Raw genomic sequence first — 24,789 nt, forward strand, 5'->3', positions numbered from 1 at the left:
TGGGCAGTGGAAAACTCCTCCTCCCTTAGCTTTGCTTACTTCTTTTTTTTTTTTTTTTTTTTGAGACAGAGTCTCACGTTGTTGCCTGGGCTAGAGTGAGTGCCGTGGCATCAGCCTAGCTTGCAGCAACCTCAAACTCCTGGGCTTAAGCAATCCTACTGCCTCAGCCTCCCGAGTAGCTGGGACTACAGGCATGTGCTACCATGCGGGGCTAATTTTTTCTATATATATTTTTAGTTGGCCAGATAATTTCTTTCTATTTTTAGTAGAGATGGGGTCTTGCTCTTGCTCAGGCTGGTCTCGAACTCCTGACCTCAAGCGATCCTCCCACCTCAGCCTCCCAGAGTGCTAGGATTACAGGCGTGAGCCACCGCGCCCGGCCAGCTTTGCTTACTTAAAGCTGGCTGGTGCCCTGACCTCTTCCTTATACCCATGGCCTTGTCCTTGTTTCTTTTTCTGTCTTCTGCTTTTTTTTTTTTTGGAGACGGTCTCACCTTGTCCCCCAGCTAGAGTACAGTGGTGTCATCATAGCTGACTGCAACCTAAACTCCTGGGCTCAAGCCATCTTCCTGAATAGCTGGGACTACAGGCACTCACCACCACACCAGGCTGATTTTTTCTATTTTTGGTAAAGACAGGGTCTCAGTCTTGCTCAGGCTGGTCTGGACCTCTCGACCTCAAGCAACCCTCTCACCTCAGCCTCCCAAAGTGCTGGGATTACAGGTGTGAGCCACCACACCCAGCCTATGGCCTTGTTTCTGTACCTTGAGTATTGTGGGTAGGACATGGGCACAGGAATAGGATAACCTCCCCTGTACACTCACACCTTCAGCCTTGTCCTCCCTGACTTGGATAAAGAGTAAAGGAAATGGCTGACAAGGGTTTTGATTCCTACCTCATCTTTCCAGGAGCTATCAGTTCCTTGAATAGTCCCCTTGCTATGTTGGGGGTAGGGGCAAAATTTATACTTAGGGTTATATGGATTGTGCATTGTACAACTTCTAGAGGCACCTTTTGCCTCAGAGTCATTGTATGGATAGTTACTATGACAGTTTTCTCAAATGGCAGATGTCTTGAAGGGATGCTTTTTTTCTATTTTACACAAAGTTGCTGTGAGAGCAGGGTGAGGGGAGGGTGAATGTGGAACACAAAAATGTGTAGATTCCACAAATACTTGCAGAGCACCCTGCTATCGACTAGGCACTTAGCCTTGGAGATACATGATAAACAAGCCTGTACTTAAGAATTGCTTTGTCTAGTAGGGGTGCCAGATAATTCTAATACTGTAACACCACAGCAGTTAGTTACTGCTTCTCAAGGGAACACAGGTGGGTGGTGCTGGGACATCAGAGATGGCTTCTTAGAAGTGATTTCTAAATGATAGAAATTGGTAGGTGAAGTGCCTGAGGTGAGATACGAGTGGCTGAGAGTAGAGCCCTGGAGTCCAGAGAGGGAGAAGGCTAGAGAGGTGCCTAAATGGATGGTAAAGGGAGGTGACCCTTAACCTTTTACAGACTTTAAGTGCCCACTGCCCTTTAGCAGCTTCCTATTGACAAGTTATTCATTTGAAAAGAAGCAGCTGTTGGATGCCTGGCAAAGAAGAGAAGGGACAAAAGTTGGACATCCTAACCCGCACTATAAGTACCAATCTTGTCCCTTGGTCTGAGGAAGTTCTCATTGGAGGGCTGTAAAGTTACTAGGGAAAATGGACCCCTGCTATCCACACCTCCCAGTCCTGGTTGCTAGTGAGTGTGAGGAGAGATGAGAGCGGGGGAGGTTTGGGGAGAATCACCGAGAAGGGAGGCTCTAGTTGTGTTTCAAAAGGCTTGGCTGGCCTTGGGCAGAAATTGGAACCCACACTTCCTGGATGACAGCAGAGGGCATGGCCTGCCAGGATAGGCTTTGGAAGAGCAAAGATCCAATTCAAGTAACAGAGGGAGAGTGGTTTGGTTCCAAGTTTAGGCTTGGAGGTAGAAGGATGCTTATCCAGGCAGCCAAGGACTGTAAAGCTACAAGGATTAACTAGGCAGGTGCCTGCCTCGTTTCCAGGATGGGACATACTTTAGTCGCGAAAAGGACCAGCGGTAACCTGCTAGATCCCCCGCCCGGGTGGGAGGGGCGGGACGGTCCTGGGAGATGGGCGGGGGGCGGGGCCAGGGGCCACTTAAGGCGGAGTCCGGGCGTTCTGACAGCACCAGACCCGGGCAGCAGAGAAGGGCTGGGCTGGCACTCACCCACGACCCCCCTTCCCTGCTATAATGGTCCGTCAGTAGCAGGTTCCAGACCCCCTGGGGACATGTGGGCAGAGCTAGCAGCAGCCAGGTGCGCAGAGCCACGAGAGCTCTAGGGCACTCTGGGGGCAGCTCTGCCTTTCTGGTGCCTGTGGAGATGCCCAACTGACAGGCGAGTTAGTGAGGACAAGAACGCTCCCTTTTGGCCCCAATCCGTTGTACCCATGGCGCTGCCGGCCAGTCTGCTGCCGCTGTGCTGCTTGGCACTTCTGGCGCTGCCGGCCCAGAGCTGCGGGCCAGGCCGAGGGCCGGTTGGCCGGCGCCGCTACGTGCGCAAGCAGCTCGTGCCGCTGCTCTACAAGCAATTTGTCCCCAGTGTGCCCGAGCGGACCCTAGGCGCCAGTGGGCCGGCCGAGGGGAGGGTGGCAAGGGGCTCCGAGCGCTTCCGGGACCTCGTGCCCAACTACAACCCAGACATCATCTTCAAGGATGAGGAGAACAGTGGCGCCGACCGCCTGATGACCGAGGTAAGGAGGGCTTCTCCCCACCTGCGCCAGGGCACCGCCAACTCCTCCGTTTTCCTACGGTGGCCCAGGAGAGTGAGACGGGCTCCATCTACAGAGACCTTAGTCTTAAAGAAAGACCTCCCCGCCCCTGCCCTGTCACCTCCCTCCAAAAAAAGGTGGGGGAACCTGCTGGCGGGACAGAGTGGTTAGGAAGGATCCCAACTGGGAGAAGCTGGGATGGAGAGGGGGAGGAGGGACTGACTAGTGAGAGTGAAGCTGGGAGAGGCAGCCAGGGCGGGGAAAGGAGGGGAGGATGGCGGCAGGCGAGACGGGAAATGGCTGAGGCGTGGACCGGGGGTCAGCCACCCAGCCAGGCAGGAAGGGCTGGGGTGAGCTGGGGGCCAGGAGCTAGCTAGGCAGCTGGCAGAAGGGTCTACCTTTAGCCTGGTTCCTGACCTGATTGTGGAAAAGCTCTGTGGTGGGCCAAAGACAGAAGAGACTGAAGGGGGCTGGGAAAGTGGTGGCCAAGGATCAGGTCATCAGACCATCTACCTGAGGAAGGGCTGGGCAGGAATTGTCTTTGGTACAGGAAAGGTGTCCTAGAACTAGGACAGGGCTATTCTAGGGTCTACACGACAGTCCTGGGGTAAAAAGCAGTCCTCAATGAGAACAGATGGGCCCACCTGAGAGTCAGAGGACTCCCAGGTCCCCCAAGCTCAGTTTAGCTGAGGAACTTTCCTTGGAATTAAAGAATTAAATAAAATTCAACAACCATCATTGAGTATCTGCTGTAGTCTGGAACTGAAACAACTGAGGGTGAGGTTAGCGATGCCTTGAAAGAGAAGGACCACCTCTGGCCAGTGATCTTGAATGTTAGAACTGAAAGAAAACATTCCTCCACCCAACTCCACCCCCATTTTACATCTGAGAGCTGGGCTTTTCCCAGGAGGAAAAGCAATTTAATCAAAGTCTCACAACTAATTAGTGGCATGGCTGGGACTAGAATTCAGGACTCCTGATTCTAAGCCCAATATACTTTCCATTACACCACCTAATTGTGTATGCAGTGGGGAGGTGGGGAGAGAGGGAGGGGTACGGATTTCCTCTGATTAATCATCATAGTTTTCCAGGTTACTTTGTTAGGAAAACCTGTCTAGGGGAAAGAATTCCTTTTTGCTCCTGCCCTGAAGCCTTGCTGCTACCAGAGTTTGGGAAGGGGACATTCCTTCCTTCCTCCTTGGTCATGGAACATAGTGGCTCTTTCCTCTGGCTGCCACCTGCAGCAGAGGGGGCGGAACAAGGGACAGGCTCAGGAGGGGCTCTGACAGGCCTGGGAACCCCCTCAGCACTGCTTATCTCCCACACCCTGGCTGCAAAAGGCCTCCATTGAGTTGGCTCTGCACTGGGCTGCTGCCCCCGCAGGTCAGGGCCTCAGGGCCTCCTTAGGGGACAAAACGACAAGAAGTTGGAAGGAGCTACCACTTTCCTGTTCTGCCTCCTTCCCCCCCAATCCTGCGGAGGTGGAGACGACCCGAGAAGGGCAAGGGGGAAGTGTCCCTCTGGCAGTTAGGAGAAAGCCAAGTCCGAGGTGAGAGGTGTGAGGGGGAAGAAGAAAAGGAAGCTGTCCTCTCGGTGCCTCCTCCCGCGGTGTTCGTGCTATGGTGTGAGCCAAGGTCTCCAGCTCCCAGACTGGAGCGGCCAAGATAACTGTGGTCTCACTCCCCCGGGTGCAGACTTCCAGCCGCTGCTTCTTTTCCTTCTCTCCACTCCCACCCTGCAGGGGGCCTCCCAGATCCGCGCATGGGCAGCTCCCGTTATCCTCAGGTGCTACTCCCACGCCTTTCTGGGCTGCATCTGGAACAGAGATGGAGAGAGCCTTAGCTGGAACTGGGAGGACTGGCCGCGCTGGGGGAGGGGACCTAGCAGGCGGGAGCAGGGATGGGGGGCGCGGCTTTCTGCCCTTTCCTCTCCCTGAGCCGGGGCGGCTGAAAAGCGCCTTTGTGGCTGGAGCTGCTGAGTCCGCTTCTCCCGGCGCGTCCCCGGCCTCGGCCCGGGATTCTCGCTCGGTTAAGTCATCCCGGAGAATAGCCATTGTACTTCGCACAGCCCCCGCCACCCCAACCCTTTTCCCAGTAGCCTTGATCCCGCACAGCTCCTCTCGGGCACCTCTGTGGGGGGGTACCCAGATCACGAAGGGGTTAATGCTAGGGGCCGAAAGGAGGAGGAGGAAGGAAGGAAGGAAGGAAGCGATGCCCAGTGCCAGGGAAGGCCATGAAACAAAAGATGAATCAGGCGGAGGGAGGGCAGCCGGGGCCTGGGGCGGGGGCCAGGCTCAAACTGGGGCTGCTCTCCAGAAGCCAACCCCCCACCACCACACCAAGGACCACGCTTCCAACCGCTCTCTCAACTCTGGCCCTCTCCCAGGATAAGTCGAGGTCCCAGAACCATTAGGGGTGGGGGGCGGTCATTAAAAATGGGGAAACAGCTAGCTAGGTATGGGTGGCCCCTCTCAACCTCAGAGGTGACCCCACAGTTCTCCAACGGCACCCTGGGAAAAGAGGGCAGATTGGCGACTACACCTATTCAGATTCTCACTTCCCCAGGGCACTCAAATGTTGGGAGGGAGAGGAGTAGGGCTCAGATAACAAAGAAGAATCAATCCTCCTATCAAGGTCCCTTTTGCCCCGATGGTGGTGGACTCGTGGTGGGGAGACTGACTTCTTTATTCCCCGCCAGCGTTGTAAGGAGCGGGTGAACGCACTGGCTATTGCAGTGATGAACATGTGGCCCGGAGTGCGCCTACGCGTGACCGAGGGCTGGGACGAGGACGGCCACCACGCTCAGGACTCACTCCACTACGAAGGCCGTGCCTTAGACATCACCACGTCCGACCGCGACCGCAATAAGTATGGGTTGCTAGCGCGCCTAGCAGTGGAAGCCGGCTTCGACTGGGTCTACTACGAGTCCCGCAACCACGTCCACGTGTCGGTCAAAGCTGGTACAGTAGGGGGCGGGTGGTAAGGTCTGCCCAAACGAGGCTCCCTCCAGGAAACTGAGTCTGCAGTAGCCCTGTTGCCACCCTAGAGGAGACCAAGCGGGCGTTAGTGTTGTAAACCGGTCTTCCATTCCTACCCAGGTTGGGGCCACATTAATGGGAAATCGCGTTGTGCAGGACTGGTGAGGTCTGTCCTGGGCTTGACTCACATCTTTGAGAATCTGTCCCAACATTCTGGAACCGCTGGTTTCGATTCAATCTTCCTTATGGTTGTTCCCTACAGATAACTCACTGGCAGTACGGGCGGGCGGCTGCTTTCCGGGAAATGCCACTGTACGCCTGCGGAGCGGCGAGCGGAAGGGGCTGCGGGAACTGCACCGCGGAGACTGGGTGTTGGCGGCGGATGCGGCAGGCCGGGTGGTGCCCACTCCAGTCCTGCTCTTTCTGGACCGGGACTTGCAGCGCCGGGCCTCTTTTGTGGCTGTAGAGACCGAGTGGCCCCCGCGCAAACTGTTGCTCACTCCCTGGCACCTGGTGTTTGCCGCTCGAGGGCCGGCGCCTGCTCCAGCCGACTTTGCACCGGTGTTTGCGCGCCGACTACGCGCTGGGGATTCGGTGCTGGCGCCAGGCGGGGATGCACTTCGGCCGGCGCGCGTGGCCCGCGTGGCGCGTGAGGAAGCCGTGGGCGTGTTCGCGCCGCTTACTGCACACGGGACGCTGCTGGTCAACGATGTTCTGGCCTCATGCTACGCTGTTCTAGAGAGTCACCAGTGGGCGCACCGCGCCTTTGCTCCCTTGCGCCTGCTGCATGCGCTGGGGGCTTTCCTCCCTGGCGGGGCTGTCCAGCCGACTGGCATGCATTGGTACTCTCGGCTCCTCTATCGCTTGGCGGAGGAGCTGCTGGGCTGAGCGCCCCAGGCATAGAAACCTTGAGGCGCCCAACGAAACGGGGCATGCTGGCTGAGATCTGGGGTTGCGGGCAGTAGACGATGCTGATTGGGAGAGGGAGGGAGGGATAGGGAGAAAAATGGGGCTCTGTGGGAACTGTCTGGTTTAAGGGCAACTTTGAACTGAGAGGAGGTGTTCGCGGTCCTAGGTAGGTGGGGATGATGGTGGGCACTCCTTGACAAGGACTATATAGCCTCTTCCCCAGTGCCACAATCCCACCCAATAATTTTATTTTCTATTTATAAATTGTAATATAATGATCTGCTTGCCCAGCCTGCCAAGGTGAGGGGCTGGGGCATGCCGTTAACACCGTCTGACACAGCCAGCCAATCTGATGTCTGACGTTTTCCTGGTGGGCTAATAAAGGGAGGGCTTCCAGGAGCTTATTGGAAAGCACCTCTATCCAGAGGGTGATTCACCTCCAGACAGGGTGGGAAAGGGGACCAACCTGAGCCAACACCTTACTTTTGGCTCCCCCCTCCTTTCTCAGAAGAGTCTTCTGGACCCTTTTCCTCCTTTCAAAGGGGACATCCCAATCCATCAGCAATGGAGACCAGAAGAGTCATGCCCTTGGGGTGGGAGTGGTTCCACCTCCCATCCAGAGAAGGACCAGCAATCCGCCCTGAGCTTGCATACAGACTGGAAGGTCCAGGGTTGTCAGGGAGGAGGAAAGCCAGTACACATCCCTTCTCTGTTTATAAGGGCTCCACGGAGGGCTCAGGCCGCTATGGGTACTGTACTTAAATCATCTCAGTCTCCTATTGTTAGCCAGCAGTCCTGGCCCCACCCTCCAGGCCATGAATCAGCCTGGCCCACGTCTTACCCTGGTGGCAGCGTCTGGATCAGGTGGATGTTTGTTTCTGGAATGTCACTGGGCCTACTGATGACCCACGGGAATTCTAGCTAATAATTTACAGTTCCCACACACTCGTGGCCTAAGAAAAGGATGGGGGTGGTGCTGGAACCTTTCCTTACCGAAGGGCTGCGCAGAGTGAAGGGCTCAGCCTGAGTGTATGCGGGGAAAATAGGCTCCCAAGCAAGGGTATGTATGTAAGTATTGCAACCCGAGCTCCCCTCCCGATTGCCCGCCCCGTTGTTGGTTCTACTGGCTCCCCCTGTCGCTCCTCCTCCTCCCTCTGCCATTATCACCGGCTCTGCTTCCCTGGCCTGGGTGTTTTGGGAACCTTTGGGTTCCAACGCAGTAGATACTTGGAATCCAGACAGGTGCCCCTGAGTTAGAAATGCAAGCTCGGAGGAAGTTGGGCTGCTTGGGAAGGGGAGTGTCTAGGGCGGTGGGGGGCGAGAGGGGACGGATAGTCTCGGGTTGTTGGTACCGCAGAGAGCCCGCCCTTGCCTGTAGCAGCTGTGCGCTCCCTGCTATACACCGCCCTCTGGTGGCCTCCAGGAGAATTTAGGCGTACGCATATGGTTCTCACCTAGATGCAAGGCAAGTGGCTACCAGCGGTTGACTGGTTTCATGAAAGACAATTTTTCTACGCACGTCGAGGGTAAGAGGGGCGGCTCAGGCGGAGATGCGTGCTATGGGGAGCGGCTCACCTCCTGCTGCGTGGCTAGGTGCTTAAGTTTCACGGAACACAATTTTTCCACGGACGGACGGGGCAGGGGCGGAGCTCAGGCGGTGATGCGGCCGGGTTCCTAACAGGCCACGGACCGGTACCAGGCCATGGCCCGGAGTTTGGGGACCACAAAATTATGCTACATGGATGGGTGTACTGGACCTGCGCAAACGAGCCTCTCCTGGGAGGGAAGAGGTGGTGGGCCTTGTTAACCTGCCAGGACTGGGCCACACGTGTTAGGAGTTGTCAAGGAGCCACCTGTTTTTTTGGGAAAGCCCTTCCAGACCATGGCACTTTTACATCCGTCATGCCTAACTTAGTTCTGTGGCTCCCAGAAGCTAGAGGTATAGTAGTATACCTCTGGTAGTCCAGACTTCCCTACACATCGAAGTTGCCTCCTCATGCCCTTCACCCTGTGACCCTTGAGTTCAGTAGTCAAGGAGGTGAGAGCATAATAGGGTTCCAGGTAGTGTTTGGTAAAGGCAGTATTTGGAAGTGGGGCTAAGTTTGCCTTTAGTGTCCTTCTACCCACCATTGCCCTCAGTCCACACCAGGTGCCTGTTGCCATCCTCTCTTTTCCTGGTCTCAGAAACACACTCCAAGCTTGGACCTTTCCTATTTTCTATCCAAACCTCTTGTTTCCTTCTATCAGATCCTAGTACCTTCCTGTTATGTCGCCCCAGGTGATGACTAATCTGATAAACTAATTAGTCCTCCTGCATTGATGGGCTCCTTGGTTTTGCTACTGTCCTTCCCAGATAATGCATGTATCTTAGAGGCCTGCTGAAAATAAAGCCTTTAATCATAAAACCATAATGGCAACTCCAAACACTTTAATAAGTTGTCCAGGGACAACTTCCCCAACTTATTAAGTTGGGGAAAAGAAGAACTCTGATTTTTCTTAAACTACATCCTGTGGGTAACTAACTTCCTTAGGCCTGAGGCTCACCTCTCGCCCCCACCCCCACTTCCATCCCTTCTTATCCTTGTTCCCTTGAGGTCCCTCCTAGCTCTCTAAAAGAAATTCATAACTTGCTCTCAAGCAGCAAAGTGCACTGTCTCCATGAAGCAGGTGGGCATATTCACTTGGCCATGCAACAGCTTCCAACCGCAGCAGCTCTTCTCATCAACAAAATAGGCAATGAGGATGAGGGAAAGAGCATGGCTTGGAAGTCACATAGATCTGGGGTTAATGACACTTCTCTGACAGGATCATGGACAGGGATTGTCCTCAATAGGCACTCAGTAAATGTTATCTATTCTTTGGGCATTTCTTGCTGCCTTTGCTGCTATCTGTTCTCTGACTGCTTCTCTTCTCATCACTCCACCAAAAGCATTATCAGTGCAAACTTTCCGGGGTTGTGTCACACCTGTGATTGTTTGATTTGATAAAACTCTTTTCTTCAGAAGGTGGTGTGTGACAGATTTGGGTTTGTTTTAGAACTAAAGTATAATTAAAGGTAATCTTGTTTTGAGAATTTAAGGAGCATTGTGTGATAACCCTGGCAAGATCTCTCCGCATACTGAGAAATCAGAGTTGAGAACCACCCTTTAAAGGTTCAGGTGACCTTTTTATTGCCCAGAATCTGGTCTTTCTTTTATTACTTTCCTTTCTTCTAGCAGGATTTACTGAACATCTACAGTGTAGCACTGTAGTAGGCACTGAAAAACACAAAAGGTTAAGAAACAGCTTCTTTCCTGGAGAAGTAGATATAAACACATAAAATATGTAACAGCCAAAGCAACATTGTTACTTAATTGGGATGAGTTGAACTGGCAGTAAATGCCATATTAGTACAGAGAAGGCCTTGTGGAGGAAGGAGAGCCTGACTAGGATGTTGAAGCATGTGTAGGCGGAGGAGACTAGAAAGGGCATTCCAGGCAGAAGGAACATCATGAGCAAGAACTTGGAATCTGGGATGAAGATGTGAAGCCTATTTAGAGCAGGAGACTGGGGAGTGTAACGATATGTAGCTAATGGTTACTGAGAACTTAATGTCAATATACGCCAGGCCCTGTTCTGGCACATTGGAGCATTCATTTAATCCTCACAATAACCCTCTCAGATGGTATTACAGATGAGGAAACGGAGGGAAAGAGAGGCTTAAGTCATTTGCCCAAGTTATCACGGCTGGGAAGTAAGGAAATGGAGCAGGAGTCATGAGAAATAAGACTGTTTTGATGGATGGGGCCGCATCATGTGGGGCCTTAGTTGTTTTTCACTCTTGTTCAATCCTTTCATTGAGTCACTACAAAGTCCTCCTTGCTTTCTGACAGTTATTTTTCTCTCATTTTCATTGGCTCTTTTTCCTCCTGACTAGACAGCTGCCCTTCCTAACTGAAACTGTCTAGCCATCGGGTTAAGGAAATACATATGTTGGTATAGGTTTCTGGCAGGAAGCCATGGCAGGCTAGTACACCAATGCAGAAAGCATAAGAAGATTCTTAGCTCTTTTTGGACTAGAGAAGGAGAGGGGACGTGGAGCTTCGTTATGGACTGAATGTTTGTGTTCCCCTCCCCCATTCATATATTGAAGCCTAACCTCCAGGGTGGCTGCATTTGAAGATGGGGCCTCTAAGGAAGTAATTAAGGTTAAATGAAGTCATAAGGGTAAGGCCCTGATCCTATAGGATTAGTGCCCTTGTAAGAAGAGACACTGGAGTGTTCATGCTCTACTCCCCACCCCATGCACATGAACTGAGGAAAGGCCATATGAGGACATTGGGAGAAGGTGGCTGTCTGCAAGCCAGGAAGAGAACTCTTACCAGAAGTCAAATCAGCTAGAACCTTGATCTTGGACTTTTAGCCTCTGGAACTGTGAGAAAATTAATTTCTATTGCTCAAACCACCCAATCTGTGGTATTTTGTTATGACATCCTTAGCACACTGATACAAACTTCCAGAAATCTTTGAAGCAGGAAGAGGCCAATGCTAAGACCTTAGTGAAAATAATCAGCGCTTCTTGAAAAATGAACATTTCTGACTTAGAAACTTGACATGTTTATTTTTGACTGTGCTTTTGTGGTCTGTGCTACGTTAGAGGAAGCTTTCCTCTCTGGCTGGGAGACTGAGACAGGTGCCATGGGAAAGAAAGCTGGTTGAGGTCTATTTCCCTATGAGGGGTTTTGTGGCCAATTAGCACATTCAACCCCCGCCCCCGTTATTGTCTCTGTAGGTGACTTGTTTGATTCATACAAAGGAACATCTCTCTGAGAGGGGGTTATCTTCCATTCAATAAGGTTTACTGAGTGCCTACTATACATCAAGTATTGTGCTGTGTGGTGGAGACAGGACAATAAAGGCAGGCATGGACATAATCCCTTCCCTTCACGGCTCTTACAGTTCATCTGGCAAGACAGGCATAAGTGATTAGAATGTTGTCGAGTGTGGTCAAAGAGATGAGAAGTGACACTTGTGCTGAGACCTGGAAGATGGGTGTGAGTTGTCCAAGCGAGGAAAAAGCGCAAGCAAAGGCCTGGGGTTGGGGAGCAAGAGTAAGATGCATCTGAGGAGCATCAACAAGTTCAGTGTAGCCAGAGAGAGATGTGATCTGCTTTAAGGATTTTGGATTTTGTCCTAAATATGAAAAGCAATTGTGGGATTTGAAACAGAGGAATAATCCTACCAAGAGGAATAATCAAACTTAGATTTTACAAAAGGAATTGACAATTGGACAGGGCTGTTTAGATAGTGTTTATCCTTATCCCTATGTAGATTTGTCCTCATCTGAGCATCTGAGTGTTCATGCTGTAGTTTTAATCACAAGTAGAAAATGCTCCCACTCCCACACAGAGCATCCTGTGGGAGCAGATAGTGGGGGGCAGCATAGGGAAACTGGAGGAGGATAGGATAGAAACAGAGTTGAAGGTGATACCTCCAGCCTGAGCTTTGCTTCTCTCAGAAACCTAAACCTAAACTGTCTCTCAACTTCTCTTCTTGGGACCACATAACCTAAGAACACAGTTGTCTTATTTCAAACCACATGGTGTCCAAACAGAAGTCCTTGGAACTAAGGACTCTTTCTCTGCTATTCTCTTTTACTTTCCAGTGATCCCTTTAGCAGAGCCTTGGCTTAGCTTGGAGCTGATGGCCACAAGCTGAGACAGAGCTGTCACCCTGAGAGCCAGGCCTGGGCAGAGCATTGCAGCTGCCCAGGGAACAGCTGGTTAAGCCCTCAGCAGCTGCAGCAGCTGGGATTCCACCCAACATTTGAGCTGGGATTAATCCATTTCCTCTATACACATCCCATCCTTGTTCTAGTCCCTGGCTAGTCTATAGTATCTTATAGAATCTTTGAGAATAGATATCACAGATCTCTTCCCTAACTGAGCAAGAGCCTGTTACCCACCTTCTTCTCTTGGAGGCAGCTGGCCCAAAGCACTTTGGGACCACTACAGAAAGGAGGGTGTGGGTCTCTCTCTCTCTCACCCATAGCCTCCTTTCCCTTACTCTCTTTATCTTTCAATAAACTGACTAGGATGCAATATTCTTTGAATTGTTTGATTTTTTTTTTGTTTGAGACAGAGTCTCACTCTGTTGCCCAGGCTACAGTGCCGTGGCGTCAGCCTAGCTCACATAAACCTCAAACACCTGGGTTCAAGCGATCCTCCTGACTCAGCCTCCCAAGTAGCTGGGACTACAGGCATGCGCCACCATGCCCAGCTAATTTTTTCTATATATATTTTTAGCTATCTAGATCATTTCTTTCTATTTTTCGTAGAGACAGGGTCTCACTCTTGCTCAGGCTGGTCTCGAACTCCTGAGCTCAAACGATCCACCTGTCTCGGCCTCCCAGAGTGTTAGGATTACAGGCGTGAGCCACTGTGCCCGGCCTTGAATTGTTTGATTTTTAATAACTGTTAGAATTGTCTAAAGATGAAGGGTAGGTGAATTTCCTTCATCTTTTTTTCTCCCCCAGACAGGGTCTCACTCTGTTGTTGCCAAGGTTGGAGTGCAGTGGTGCAATCTTAGTTCACTGTAACCCTGAACCCCTGGGCTCAAGTAGATCCTCTTGCCTGGGCATCCCAAAGTGTTGGGATCACAAGAGTGAGCCACCCTACCCTGATGAATTTCCTTTATCGTTAATAGACTATACAAAGGCCTAGAAACTATTGGTGGGAGTGTCTGGGGAGGATCAAGCATCGTGCCAGTGGTTGTCACTTTTAAACTGATTGCTTCTTATTTAACTGTGACTCTACAGTTAAAAACAATAGGGCTATATATTCTATTTGGTTCTTATTCACCAGCTGTGTGGCCTTGAGAGAATCACTTTGAGATGCCAGAGGCTAGAATTAGGCGCTTCCAAGAAGTTAGAAGTAGGGAGGTACCCTGAGATTTAACTCAGGAAGGGAAATTAACTCAGGAAGGGACAAAGCAATTCTTCCCAGATCCAGAGACTTGACTCCCTTCCTTCAACAAATATTCCTCTGCAAATACTCATAGGCATTGTGCTATACTAAGGATTCTGATATTTTTCAAGAGAAATAGGTAATCATTTTAGTGGATTAAATTAATTTAATTAGATTTTAGCTTGGAGGAATGGTCTGATTAAATTTGTGTTTTAAATAGATTACTCTAACTGCTGAGTGGAGAATGGATTAGAAGGGGACTACCTGGTTCAGGGAAGAGCCCAATGAAAGGACCATGCAAGTATGCAGATGAGAGATGATGTTGGCTGATATAAAGAGGTGGCAATGGAGATGGAAAGAAAGGACAATTCTAGAAAATATTTATGAGATTCTTCCAGCTTCAACAGGTCGTGGTTCAATTATTTTGTAAATTACTGGTTGTGGTCCCTGGATGGAGAAAGGCTCATTAGAGCAATGGTCCCCAACTTTTTGGCACCAGGGACCAGTTTCAGGGAAGATAATTTTCCCACTGTCCAGGGGTGTGGGGCTGTAGAGTTCAGGCAGTGATGCACTGCCTGTTTCCTAACAGGCCACTGACCGGAACGGGCTGCAGCCTGGGGGTTGGGGACCACAGCATTAGAGGATCCAAGAACTTCCCATCTTCCTGAATAGGTTGGTATTTATCAAACTCCATGCTGGCAGAAGTCAAGGGTAGGAATATATACGAGTGAGGGGATAACCAGACATAGGGAACATACATACAGAGAAGATGCCTGTACATGTATCCTGCTTATTTTGGGGGGAGTAGGTAGAGATACGTCCTTAACTGGTCCATCAACATGTCAATATGTGGCAGGTGCCCCAAAATCCACATGTCAGAACTGAATCCAATTATTCAATGTCCCCCATACCCCCACTAAAGAATTCCTGCTCTTCTTTATGTGTCTTCTAATTCTTTAAATGAAATTGCCATCTTCCTTCACTTTGTCCCCTTTACCAGGGTCACCAGCATCATAACTTCTATATGCTGTGCCCTTTGTATGAGTCCTCACCACACTCTCTGTTACTAGCCTAGTCCAGGCCCTCATCTTACCCCTCCTGGGTATTAGCTTCCTATTAGGGATTCCTGCCTCCAACCCCAACCCCTCTCTCAGCACATCCTCCTCCACAGGGCCACCAGTGTGATCCTTACAAAGCAGAGCTCTCCTGGTGGTACTGACCTGCCCGCAAAAGAAGCAGCAAAAATTTCACTGCTTATTGCAGTTTTCCCCCCCCAAACCTTGTATTATTTTCATGACTGTTTCTATAGTCCCTTAATACCCATATTATTATTTATTGCTTCTATTATAGTTGCTTCTACTGTGATGAGACAATGTAAATTTGCCTTCTAATCTTTTACTCAGTAGTTTCCCTTACTATATCTTTCAGAGGTGTATCATTCAGAGTCCTTGGAAGAAACAAATGGCACACTCAAATGGGGAATTGAGAATATAATAAAAGAGCTATTCACAAAGGTGTGGTTAGGGTGAAGGGGTACAACAAGAGTGGTGAAGCATTGAGTCTGGCCATCTGTGGGGAACCATTACCACCCCTAGGCCTGAAGGAAGAAAGGGTTCTAAGACCCAGAGAGAACTGTAACTTCAGTGGTAGCTGAAGGAGAGGGCCATCCAATAGGATCTGTGGCCTCTTGTAGAGGAGCATAGCCACTATCAAGAGGTGGCCCAGCAGAGACTAGGGGAATAAACATTCCAACCTTCTGTCCTCTGTTCTCAAGTCTCTGGCCAATGCTTTGTATTAGCTAAACCTATCTGGGAACCAGAGGGCGTTAACGCAGTCTATAAAGGATGGAGGAGAGTGCAGGGTGGAGAGGTTAGTAAGAACCATATCCCTAAGGTTTGGGTCTTTAGAGAAAGATCTTCAGATTAGAAAGTGACAGGGAGCACCCAAAGTAACTTATTATCTAATTTCTTTGTTTTCCTTTACTTTTTTTTTTTTTTTTTAGAGGCAGGGTCTTGCTCTGTCACCCAGGCTGGAGTGCAGTGGCAGGATTCATAGCTCACTGAATCCTCAAATTCCTGGGCTCAAGTGATCCTCCAGCTTCAGCCTTCCATGTAGCTGAGACTAAAGGCATGTGCCACCACGCTCAGCTAATTTTTCTATTTTTTGTAGAGATGGGGTATCACTCTTGCTCAGGCTGGTCTTAAACTCCTAACCTCAAGCAATCCTCCCACCTCGGCTTCCCAGAGTGCTAGGATTACAGGCGTGAGCCACCACTGGCTAGCCTTAAAAATATTTTTGTAGAGATAGGATCTTGCTATGTTGTCCAGGATAGTCCTAAACTCCTGACCTCAAATGATCCTCCTGCCTTGGTCTCCCGAAGTGCTGGGGTTACAGGTGTGATCACTGTGCCTGGCCTTATCAGCTAATTTAAACCTAAGAAACATAACATGTTTGCATTTTATCTTAACTCTATATATGCATATTATTTTTAAAAATTTGATGCTTTTGATCATCAACTGAATGATCATTCATTTTCCTAATTAGAAGATACAAAACAAAAGGTATTGGTTGACGCGGTGGCTCACGCCTGTAATCCTAGCACTCTGGGAGGCCGAGGCGGGAGGATCCCTTGAGGTCAGCAGTTTGAGCCCAGCCTCAGCAAGAATGAGACCTCATCTCTACTAAAAGTAGAAAAATTAGCCAGGCATGGTGGTTTGTGCCTATGTAGTCCCAGCTACTGGGGAGGCTGAGGCAGAAGGATCGTTTGAGCCCAGAGGTTTGAGGTTGCTGTGAGCTAGGCTGACGCCACAGCACTGTAGCACAGGCAACAGTGTCTCAAAGTAAGGAAGAAAGAAAAGAAAAGGTGTTGTTTGGCCAACTTGCTTGAACACACTTTTAGGAATTAAATAATCAAATGTCTAATTTATAATATTTAATGTATTAACTTCCATGTACTGCACATATTTAAAAGTACATGTCCTATAATATAATAGAATACTGCTATTTTGCTGCTTTTCTATTCTTACATTGCAAGAATAGTTTTATTCAAACTCTGATATTGATATGAAAATATTCATTTTCAATATAAGTGCCTTTATGATCGCTAGAGCCTCTTTTGGAACTTAGATGTAATACTTGAAGGTGAAATCATCTTGTGACCATGAGGTGACAAACATAATGAAAAGGTCAAGAGAACTGTAGAAATGTCAGACTTGACATTATGGAGCAACTAGACTAATGCCACTTACCTCCAGCTTTGTTACATGAGAAAAATAAATCCCTGTGTTTTTAAGCTATTGTAAGTTGATTTTTCTGTTACTGTAGCCAAATATGTTCTTCTTCTTCTTCTTCTTTTTTTTTTTTTTTTAGAGGTGGAGTGTCTCTGTGTTGCCCAGGCTGGCTCAAACTCCTGGCCTCAAGGTGATCTTGCCTCAGCCTCCCAAGTAGCTGGGATTATAGGCATGAGCCACCACACCCAGCTACATCCAAATATGTTCTTAATGTCCAAGTTACTACAACAACAGACCGAATATAAGAAAGTTCAGGTTAGTGTAGACTGAGCACTCAACTTCTATGACAGATGCCGTATATGGCCTCCTTCTCTACCCTGAAGGCACAATCAGAGTGCTCCAAGGTGGTGTGGGTGGTGAGGATGGAGTTGAAGGCTCAACTACAGCTGTGGAAACCTGGGGGCCAGGTAAATGGAAAATTCCAGATTGAATTCTTGCCATAATAAATCTACTCTGTGACAGATTGAAAAATATAGCCACAATATTTTGTAGTTCCTGTCATCAAGAAATGAAGTCTATTTCCCTGGGCCTTGAATCAGGGCTAGCTTTGTAATTTGCTTCAGCTAATAACATGTGGCAGAAGTCATGCTGGATGAGTTCCAGAGCCTAAGGCCTCAAGAAGCCATACAGCTTCTATCTTTGCCCTCTTGGGTGCTTCTGCTACCATATAAAGAAGCTGGACCACTGAATGATAAGACACATGCAGAGAGTGAGAGGCCCAGGCAATACCCAGCACCAAGGCCCCAGACATAAGTGAGGTCCTGTTAGACCTTCAATTTCCAGTGGGTTTTCCACTGACTGTAGATACATGAGTGAGTCCAGGAGAGTCAACAGAAGAAACACCAATTCAACCCACAAAATCCTGAGAAAAATACATTGTTGTTGTTTCAAGCCACCAAGTTATGCAACAATAAATAACTGATACATCAGCAGGGAGGTGAACTGGTAACTGTGGAAAACCAACAAGCCCTGAAGACCTGTGCAATGGAATCCATTAGAAAACAGATGCAATATGATCTAGATGCAGATGTAGTAAAGATGCTTTCACTTTTTACAGAGGTACTTAAAACAGCTTTTTGGGAACATTTTATCTTTATTTTGTCTCAGTTGTTTGAGACAGCAATGTATGATGCTGTCACTAGAAATATTATTTCAAGTCCATTTACCCAACATTAGTATAGTTTACTTCCTTTATTTGATCATATATGTGTGATCTTCACATACCTGTGATCTTTACAAAGTAACCATTTATGCATTACTTTTTTAAATGATTGATATTTAATGAACAAATATTTAATAAACAAACATTGGTCATAAAATGTGCAGGATTTACATTTATTTCTAATCACTTTGTCTTTTGCCTTCCTTTTTTTTTTTTTTTTTTTTGAGACAGGATCTTGCTCTGTTGCCCTGGCTAGAGTGTGGTGGCATCATCATAGCTCACTGCAACCTCAGACACCTGGGCTCAAGCAATCCTCCTGCCTCAGCCTTCCAAGTAGCTGGTACTACAGGCATGTGCCACCATGTCTGGGGTTCCTTTCTTAAAAAGATTTTTTTTTTTTTTTTTGTAAAGACAAGGTCTCACTATGTTGTCCAGGCTGGTCTCAAACTCCTCACCTCAAGCGATCCATGATGCCTGGATGTCTTTTGTCTTCCTTTACCGTGGAAGGTTGGAAAAGAAATTGCTAAAATATCCAAGCTTCCTTAATCTAGCTAAAAATGACCATATGAAACACTTCTGTTCAAGGAGATGTAGTGAAAATCTGCTGTGAGATCTTCCATTGCTAAGTAAAAAAGAAAACGCCACAAGCCGAGAAAGCCCTTTGTCTTAGCCCTTAGCCCTTTCACTTTCTCCCTGATCAAAATAAGAGAGCTTGAAGAGGATTTATTTATTTATTTATTTTTTGGAGACAAAGTCTCGCTCTGTTGCTCAGGCTAGAGTGCCATGGCATCAGCCTAGCTCACAGGAACCTCAAACTCCTGGACTTAAGCAATCCTTCTGCCTCAGCCTCCCGGGTAGCTGGGACTACAGGCATGTGCCACCATGCCCAGCTAATTTTTTCTATATATTTTTAGTTGTCCGGCTAATTTCTTTCTATTTTTAGTAGAGACGGGGATCTTGATCCTGCTCAGGCTGGTCTCCTAACCTTGAGCGTGAACCACCACACCTGGCCCCTGCCCACACCTTTGTAAATAGTCTCTTTATTAAATCCAGGCTGGGCTTGGTGGCTCATGCCTGTAATCCTAGCACTCTGGGAGGCTGAGGTGGGAGGATCCCCTGAGCTCAGGAGTTCAAGACCAGCCTGAGCAAGAGTGAGACCCCATCTCTACTAAAAAATGGAAAAAATTAGCTGGGCATGGTGACACGTGCCTGTAGTCCCAGCTACTTGAGGCAGGAGAATCGCTTGAGCCCAGGAGTTTGAGGTTGCTATGAGCTAGGCTGAAGCCACAGCACTCTAGCCTGGTCAACAGAGGGAAACTGTCACAAAAACAAAACAAAACAAAAAAACAAATGTGTAAATGTGTAGAGCAGTACCCCAAGGTGAGTGACAGAAAGGCTGTTACCACTGTAGGCCTGAAGGGTGAGGGAAGGGAGTTACTGGCAATCACAGAAGAGCTGTGTTACTCTCTAGCCCACTAATTTCTGATTTTCTTTCCCATTGCAGTTATTACTTTTTTATTACAACTTATTTGTTGTTTATTTGTAGATTGTTAGTCTTCTCCCAAAAGAATACTTGCTCTTTGTGAGCAAAGACCTTGTGTGTGCTGTTTGCTGCTCTACTCCCAGCACCTAGAAAGGTACCCAGGACATGGTTCCTGTTTGATAAATATTTGCTGATGAATAAATGAATAATACCAATTATCAAACTTAGGGCTGTTGTGAATATTAAATGAGATAATAAAATGCACCGGGCACATAATAGGAGTCTCTAAAAATGCAGGTATTTTCCTTCCTTTCCCCCCCTTACCTCCTATATCCAATCCTATCGCAAGTCAGCTTGACCCCAGCTTCAAAACATATCCCGAATTCTCTACTTCATTCATCACTACCACTCTAGTCAAGCTACCCTCATCTCGCATCTGGACTACAAGTAATAGTCTCCTAGCTGATCTCTCTCTTGCTCCTGTTCCCCCCAAACCCCAATCCATTCTCCACAGCCCAGGAGATCTTCTAGGAAAACAATTCAGATCATGTCATGCCCCAGTTTAAACATCTTCAGGTACTTAGAATCAGCCCATATTCCTTTGTGTAGCCTGGCCTCTGACATTCTCTTAGACTTCATCTGCTTTAGGCTAACTATCTCCCACCACTGCCCAGAATTTACCAAATTTATTTCCATCTTAGCTTCTTAGCCTGTATGGATTCTTTTTGAATCCTCTGCTAGTTGGTTCTTTATTGTCATTCAGATCTCAGTTTAGATTGGGCTTCCTCTAAGAGAAAGCACCACTAATCTAAAGCGGTCATTTCTCATCACACCATCTTTTATAGCATTTAACACTATCTGATATTCCCCTATCAATATGTTTGTTTTTCCCACAACAAGTTTTAAGCTTCCTGAGAGCAGTGACCTTGTTTGTCATGTTCATTGCCCTATCCTCAAAGCTGGAGCAACGCCTGAAACATGCGGTATACAGGCTCAGTAAATATTTATTGAATAAATGAATTCATTGATTATGATGATGATGATGATTACGAAACCTCGGACTACCTGGTCACAAATTCTAGCAATTTTCCCAAGCACAAGAATTGCAGTTCCGAGGTTAGATGCTGGAAGACTGGAAAGCTGATAACAAAAGGTCTGGGGCTGAAGGCTCGGGGAAGCAGAGGGAATATATTGAAATCTACCTTTTTTTCCTATCCAAGGATCCCAGAAACCTTGCAAAAGGGAGGCCTAGAATCTTTTGACCTGAAACTCCAGCCTAAACACAACCGGCATTTTCCATCCACCATTCTTCGCAGCCACTTCTGCTAGGCTGCAAATGCGCAAACACCTCTAGGACCCCGGGTTCCTTTCTTTTTCTTTATGAATGAACCGACTCCAGTCTGCGCACGCGCAGCTCCCGGCGCTCCCGCTCCACGTGAGGCCCACCCTTCCCTCCTGCCGGCGGCCCCGCCCTTACCCATTCTAATAGACCAATGGCGAACGGCCCGGGGGGCGGAGCCCTGAGCGGCGCGGCACTGTAGTTCCCCCGGCGCCCGGCTCCCTTGCCTTAGACGTGCTGTGTTGTGATCACGTGGCCCGCTCCGGGCGCGGCGCTTGTTTTGGTTTCCCTCTAGCTTGCCCCTAGCAGCTTCGCGGTGAGCGACTTTCCTGCACCGGTTGCCGCGCCTCCCTGCACCCTGACCTCTTCTTCTTCGGGTATCTCAGCCCGCAATTCTGCAAGCCTCTGGAGCGGGCTCCTGCCATGCCGCTGGTCCGCTACAGGAAGGTGGTCATCCTTGGATACCGCTCTGTAGGTGAGTCTCCGCCCTGCCGAGCGCACGGATGCACAGTGGCTTTGTGGTCAGAGAGGCGCGCTGCCGCGCGAACGCGACCTAGGGAGGAATGGTGGCATCGTAAGAACGCGGGTGTAGAGCGAGGATTGGAAGGGTGGAGGAAGAAAGGCTGGTAGTGTGTGGAGGGCTGCAGGAAGCGGGAGCACGTAAGGGTTAATGTGGATTTGGCTTTGGGAACCTCCGAGGGGTCCCCAGCATTACTCTGGAGGTAGGGTGGGGTCAGCATTTGAAGATGGGGGCAGGGTCTGCGTGGGGCAAATAGTTGTAGGTATCCTGGGGCAGGTAGGACTTGATTTTAGGGAATCCTGGATCTTCCCGAGGGTGGGGTGGGGAAAAGTGGCGGAAAAGATTTCTTGGGGGCTTCTAAATGCATCTGGTAGCCAAAGTGCAGAGACCTGGGAAAAAGAGGTTGAGAGTGGGCCAAGGGAAAATATTGCTTGGGGCACTCACAGGCTAGGGGGCCAATTTGGGGTCCCCTTTGGTCCTGGGTCACAGTCTGAAAGAACAGAGGATGTTAATGTTGGTGGTGGATATGGCTACAACTACCACTGCTCCCCACAGGGAAGACATCTTTGGCACATCAATTTGTGGAAGGCAAGTTCTTGGAAGGCTACGATCCTACAGTGGAGAATAGTGAGTAGACTTCTCCCCTGGTGTGCTGGGGATGGGATTGGGAGAGTGGGTGCCCCACCCAACTTCATAATATGGGATTTCCCTGGTGCCAAGGGGCTGATTTATTTAGACGTTAAGTCTAATCTCTTCTCTAGCAATCTTTTCTATGCGTGCCTAGGATGTGGATTTTCCAAGATACTGAATCCAGAGTAGTATAGATGTAGACAATAAACCCTAGCATGTCTGTCTGTCTGGTTACCTGGAGAACTCCTTGGACCTGGTCTATCTATGTCACCCCCTGGGGTTAAGAATGTAAGGGGGCAGCTGGGTTGTGGCACCCCACTGTAGTTCCAGCTGCTGGGTAGGCTGAAGTGGGAGAATTGCTTGAGCCCAGGAGTGAGGCTGTAGTGCGCTATGATCTAGCCTGTGAATAGCTCCTGCACTTCAGCCTTGGGCAACACAGTGAGACGCTGTCTCCATCTCTTAAAGAAAAAATAGAATGTAAGGGGGCATACATTGCTGGGCCTACAAAGCACCTCACAGTCAAGTTTTCTTTTCTTTTCAGCTTACAGCAAGATAGTGACTCTTGGCAAAGATGAGTTTCACCTACACCTGGTGGACACAGCAGGGCAGGTACCAGTTGGGGTAGGGTATCTAAATGTGGCAGTTCAGCCCTAGGAGATGAAGCCTTGTAGTCTCTGTGGCTCGTTTGTACAGTAATAGTAAAAAAAAGCATTTTAGCTGCTAATAGTGTATAGGGCTTATTGGAGCTGCTCCATAAGTACTTGTTGAATAGAAGAGACTGTAGTAGGGAGTGCCCCAGGGAGGGTCACCTGTATGTCCTGACAACCTTTGTCATCTGAGTGGTATGGATCTAGGTATTGATGTTTCTGTTTCTTGTTAGGATGAGTACAGCATTCTGCCCTATTCATTCATCATTGGGGTCCATGGTTATGTGCTTGTGTATTCTGTCACCTCTCTGCATAGGTAAGTGACCAAGGTTGTGAGTGGGGGACTTGGGAGGACCTGAGGACTGTCTCAGAACTAAGGTTATAACTCCATTTCTTGTGTTTGAAGCTTCCAAGTCATTGGGAGTCTGTACCAAAAGTTACATGAAGGCCACGGGAAAACTCGGTAAGTGGCCCTGGGGAATAGAGACATAGTGTGGGCATGAGGGGGTGGGAGAGAGGAATGGGGAGAATTGTCCAAATTAGAGGGAGGCTGGGACATAGATCCTGCCTGGTCTGATGAGTTGTCCAGCCTTGATGTGAAGGAGTTGGGTAGTATGGGAAATGAGAGGGAGGGGGGATCCTGTAGTAACTTCTGTTTCCTCATAGGCTGCCAGTGGTGCTAGTGGGGAACAAGGCAGATCTCTCTCCAGACAGGTATGTAAATCCATGCCACTCAGGGCAAAGGGAAGTGAGCTGGACTAGGAATCAGTCAGGCTCTTGTCCTGGCTCTGCCACTGATGCAAACAAGTTGTTTCACCTCTCTTCATCTCTGACTTGAGAGTTTCTATCTCAAAAGCCACAATTTCATATTTCAAGCCTCAGTCCTAGCCTAGATTCACCCATTGTTCCTTTGTTTACTTATATTTTCTCCTTCCCAACCCTCCTCCCAAACTTGGGGAAGTGGGATGGATCAGAAGTCTAGATTTTAAAGATTTTGCAGAGCACTTGGAGACATCTTTCCTCCATCTTTATATCCTAAATTTGCTTCCAGAGAGGTACAGGCAATTGAAGGGAAGAAGCTGGCAGAGTCCTGGGGTGCGACATTTATGGAGTCATCTGCTCGAGACAATCAGGTCCTGGGCCTGAAGATTAGGAGGGTGGTGGGGGGTGGCAGTGTTTTTCTCATAGCACTGCTTGGTGGTGGGGATGTTGGGGAAGTGGGATGTTTACCCCAGAGCTGGATGGTATTGGCACTGAACTGACTTTTGCCCCGAATCCCTATCCTTTGTAGCTGACTCAAGACATCTTCACCAGAGTCATCCAGGAGATCTCGCGTGTGGAGAATTCCTATGGGCAAGAGCGTCGCTGCCATCTCATGTGAGCCCTGGGGCGTAGGATAACTGCCTTGTTTCTGCCCCTGGCACTCGCCAGGCTCCAGTGGGGGGCATGCCCTCAGGACTTCATGGGTATGGTTGCCAGCTGTGTTACTGGCCCTCTGGGCACACAGTGTGGTATCCTCATGTTTGCACACTTTCCCCAGGCTTCAGTGGCCTGGATGTCAATGTTTACAAAGGGGCAAGGATGTCTCATGGGCACTGGCCTCTAGCCCTCTGTTTTTGCTAAATGAGTTCTGTTGGAACCTGTGGGATTGGGATATGAGTCCTGGGCATTTTTTATCCAGGGCCCTTCCTCCTGTGTAGGTTTTGGGTGTTGGCTGGGAAAGGGGAGCTGGGGACTCCTGAAGTAGAGCTGGCTTCTGGGGTGACAATGTATATATGCAAATAAACTGAGAAATCTTTTGTTGTTGACTTCTCTGTATCTGGGGAGAGCTCAGGGCCAATATCTCCTTTTCTAAGGAATGAGTGATAGCTGTGGTCTTTGGGGAATCTTTCCTCCTATGTTGTTTCTATTCCTTACTCCTCACTTAATTAAGGACCATTATCCTAAGTCGTAACACTTGCCTTCCCACCTTTCTATTCTGCTGGGTTCCCCCTATGCTGAGCCCAGTTGGCTGCCACTCCCATCCAAATTTGTAGCCTCTCAAGATCGCTTTAATTACAGAAACACCACCCTCTAGTGGCCAGCTGCTACATGCTGACCTAGCTATATTCC

At 48.9% G+C, this 24,789-nt stretch overlaps 2 protein-coding genes across 4 annotated transcripts; both read left to right on the forward strand.

The window, feature by feature from the left end:
* The first annotated feature begins 2,208 nt into the window (after positions 1-2,208).
* DHH (desert hedgehog signaling molecule) lies at positions 2,209-7,073 on the forward strand. Its single transcript, XM_045555018.1, has 3 exons — positions 2,209-2,758; positions 5,474-5,735; positions 6,016-7,073. Exons 1-3 carry the CDS (start codon positions 2,456-2,458, stop codon positions 6,639-6,641), a joined length of 1,191 nt encoding a protein of 396 aa, XP_045410974.1. The 5' UTR covers positions 2,209-2,455; the 3' UTR covers positions 6,642-7,073.
* A 488-nt stretch (positions 7,074-7,561) lies between these two features.
* RHEBL1 (RHEB like 1) lies at positions 7,562-24,477 on the forward strand. 3 transcript variants are annotated; one of them, XM_045555016.1, is made up of 9 exons: positions 7,562-7,730; positions 21,176-21,355; positions 21,956-22,027; positions 22,572-22,651; positions 22,911-22,993; positions 23,084-23,140; positions 23,344-23,391; positions 23,729-23,810; positions 23,969-24,477. In XM_045555016.1, exons 2-9 carry the CDS (start codon positions 21,304-21,306, stop codon positions 24,056-24,058), a joined length of 564 nt encoding a protein of 187 aa, XP_045410972.1. In that variant the 5' UTR covers positions 7,562-7,730; positions 21,176-21,303; the 3' UTR covers positions 24,059-24,477. The 3 variants fall into 3 exon arrangements, with proteins under 3 accessions (XP_045410972.1, XP_045410971.1, XP_045410973.1); XM_045555015.1 differs by having other exon boundaries at positions 7,656-7,722; positions 20,762-21,355; XM_045555017.1 differs by having other exon boundaries at positions 7,656-7,722; positions 20,762-21,355; positions 22,572-22,639.
* The last annotated feature ends 312 nt before the right edge of the window (positions 24,478-24,789 follow it).

This window comes from Lemur catta, chromosome 6 (assembly GCF_020740605.2).
Source record: "Lemur catta isolate mLemCat1 chromosome 6, mLemCat1.pri, whole genome shotgun sequence".
Taxonomy (NCBI): domain Eukaryota; kingdom Metazoa; phylum Chordata; class Mammalia; order Primates; family Lemuridae; genus Lemur; species Lemur catta.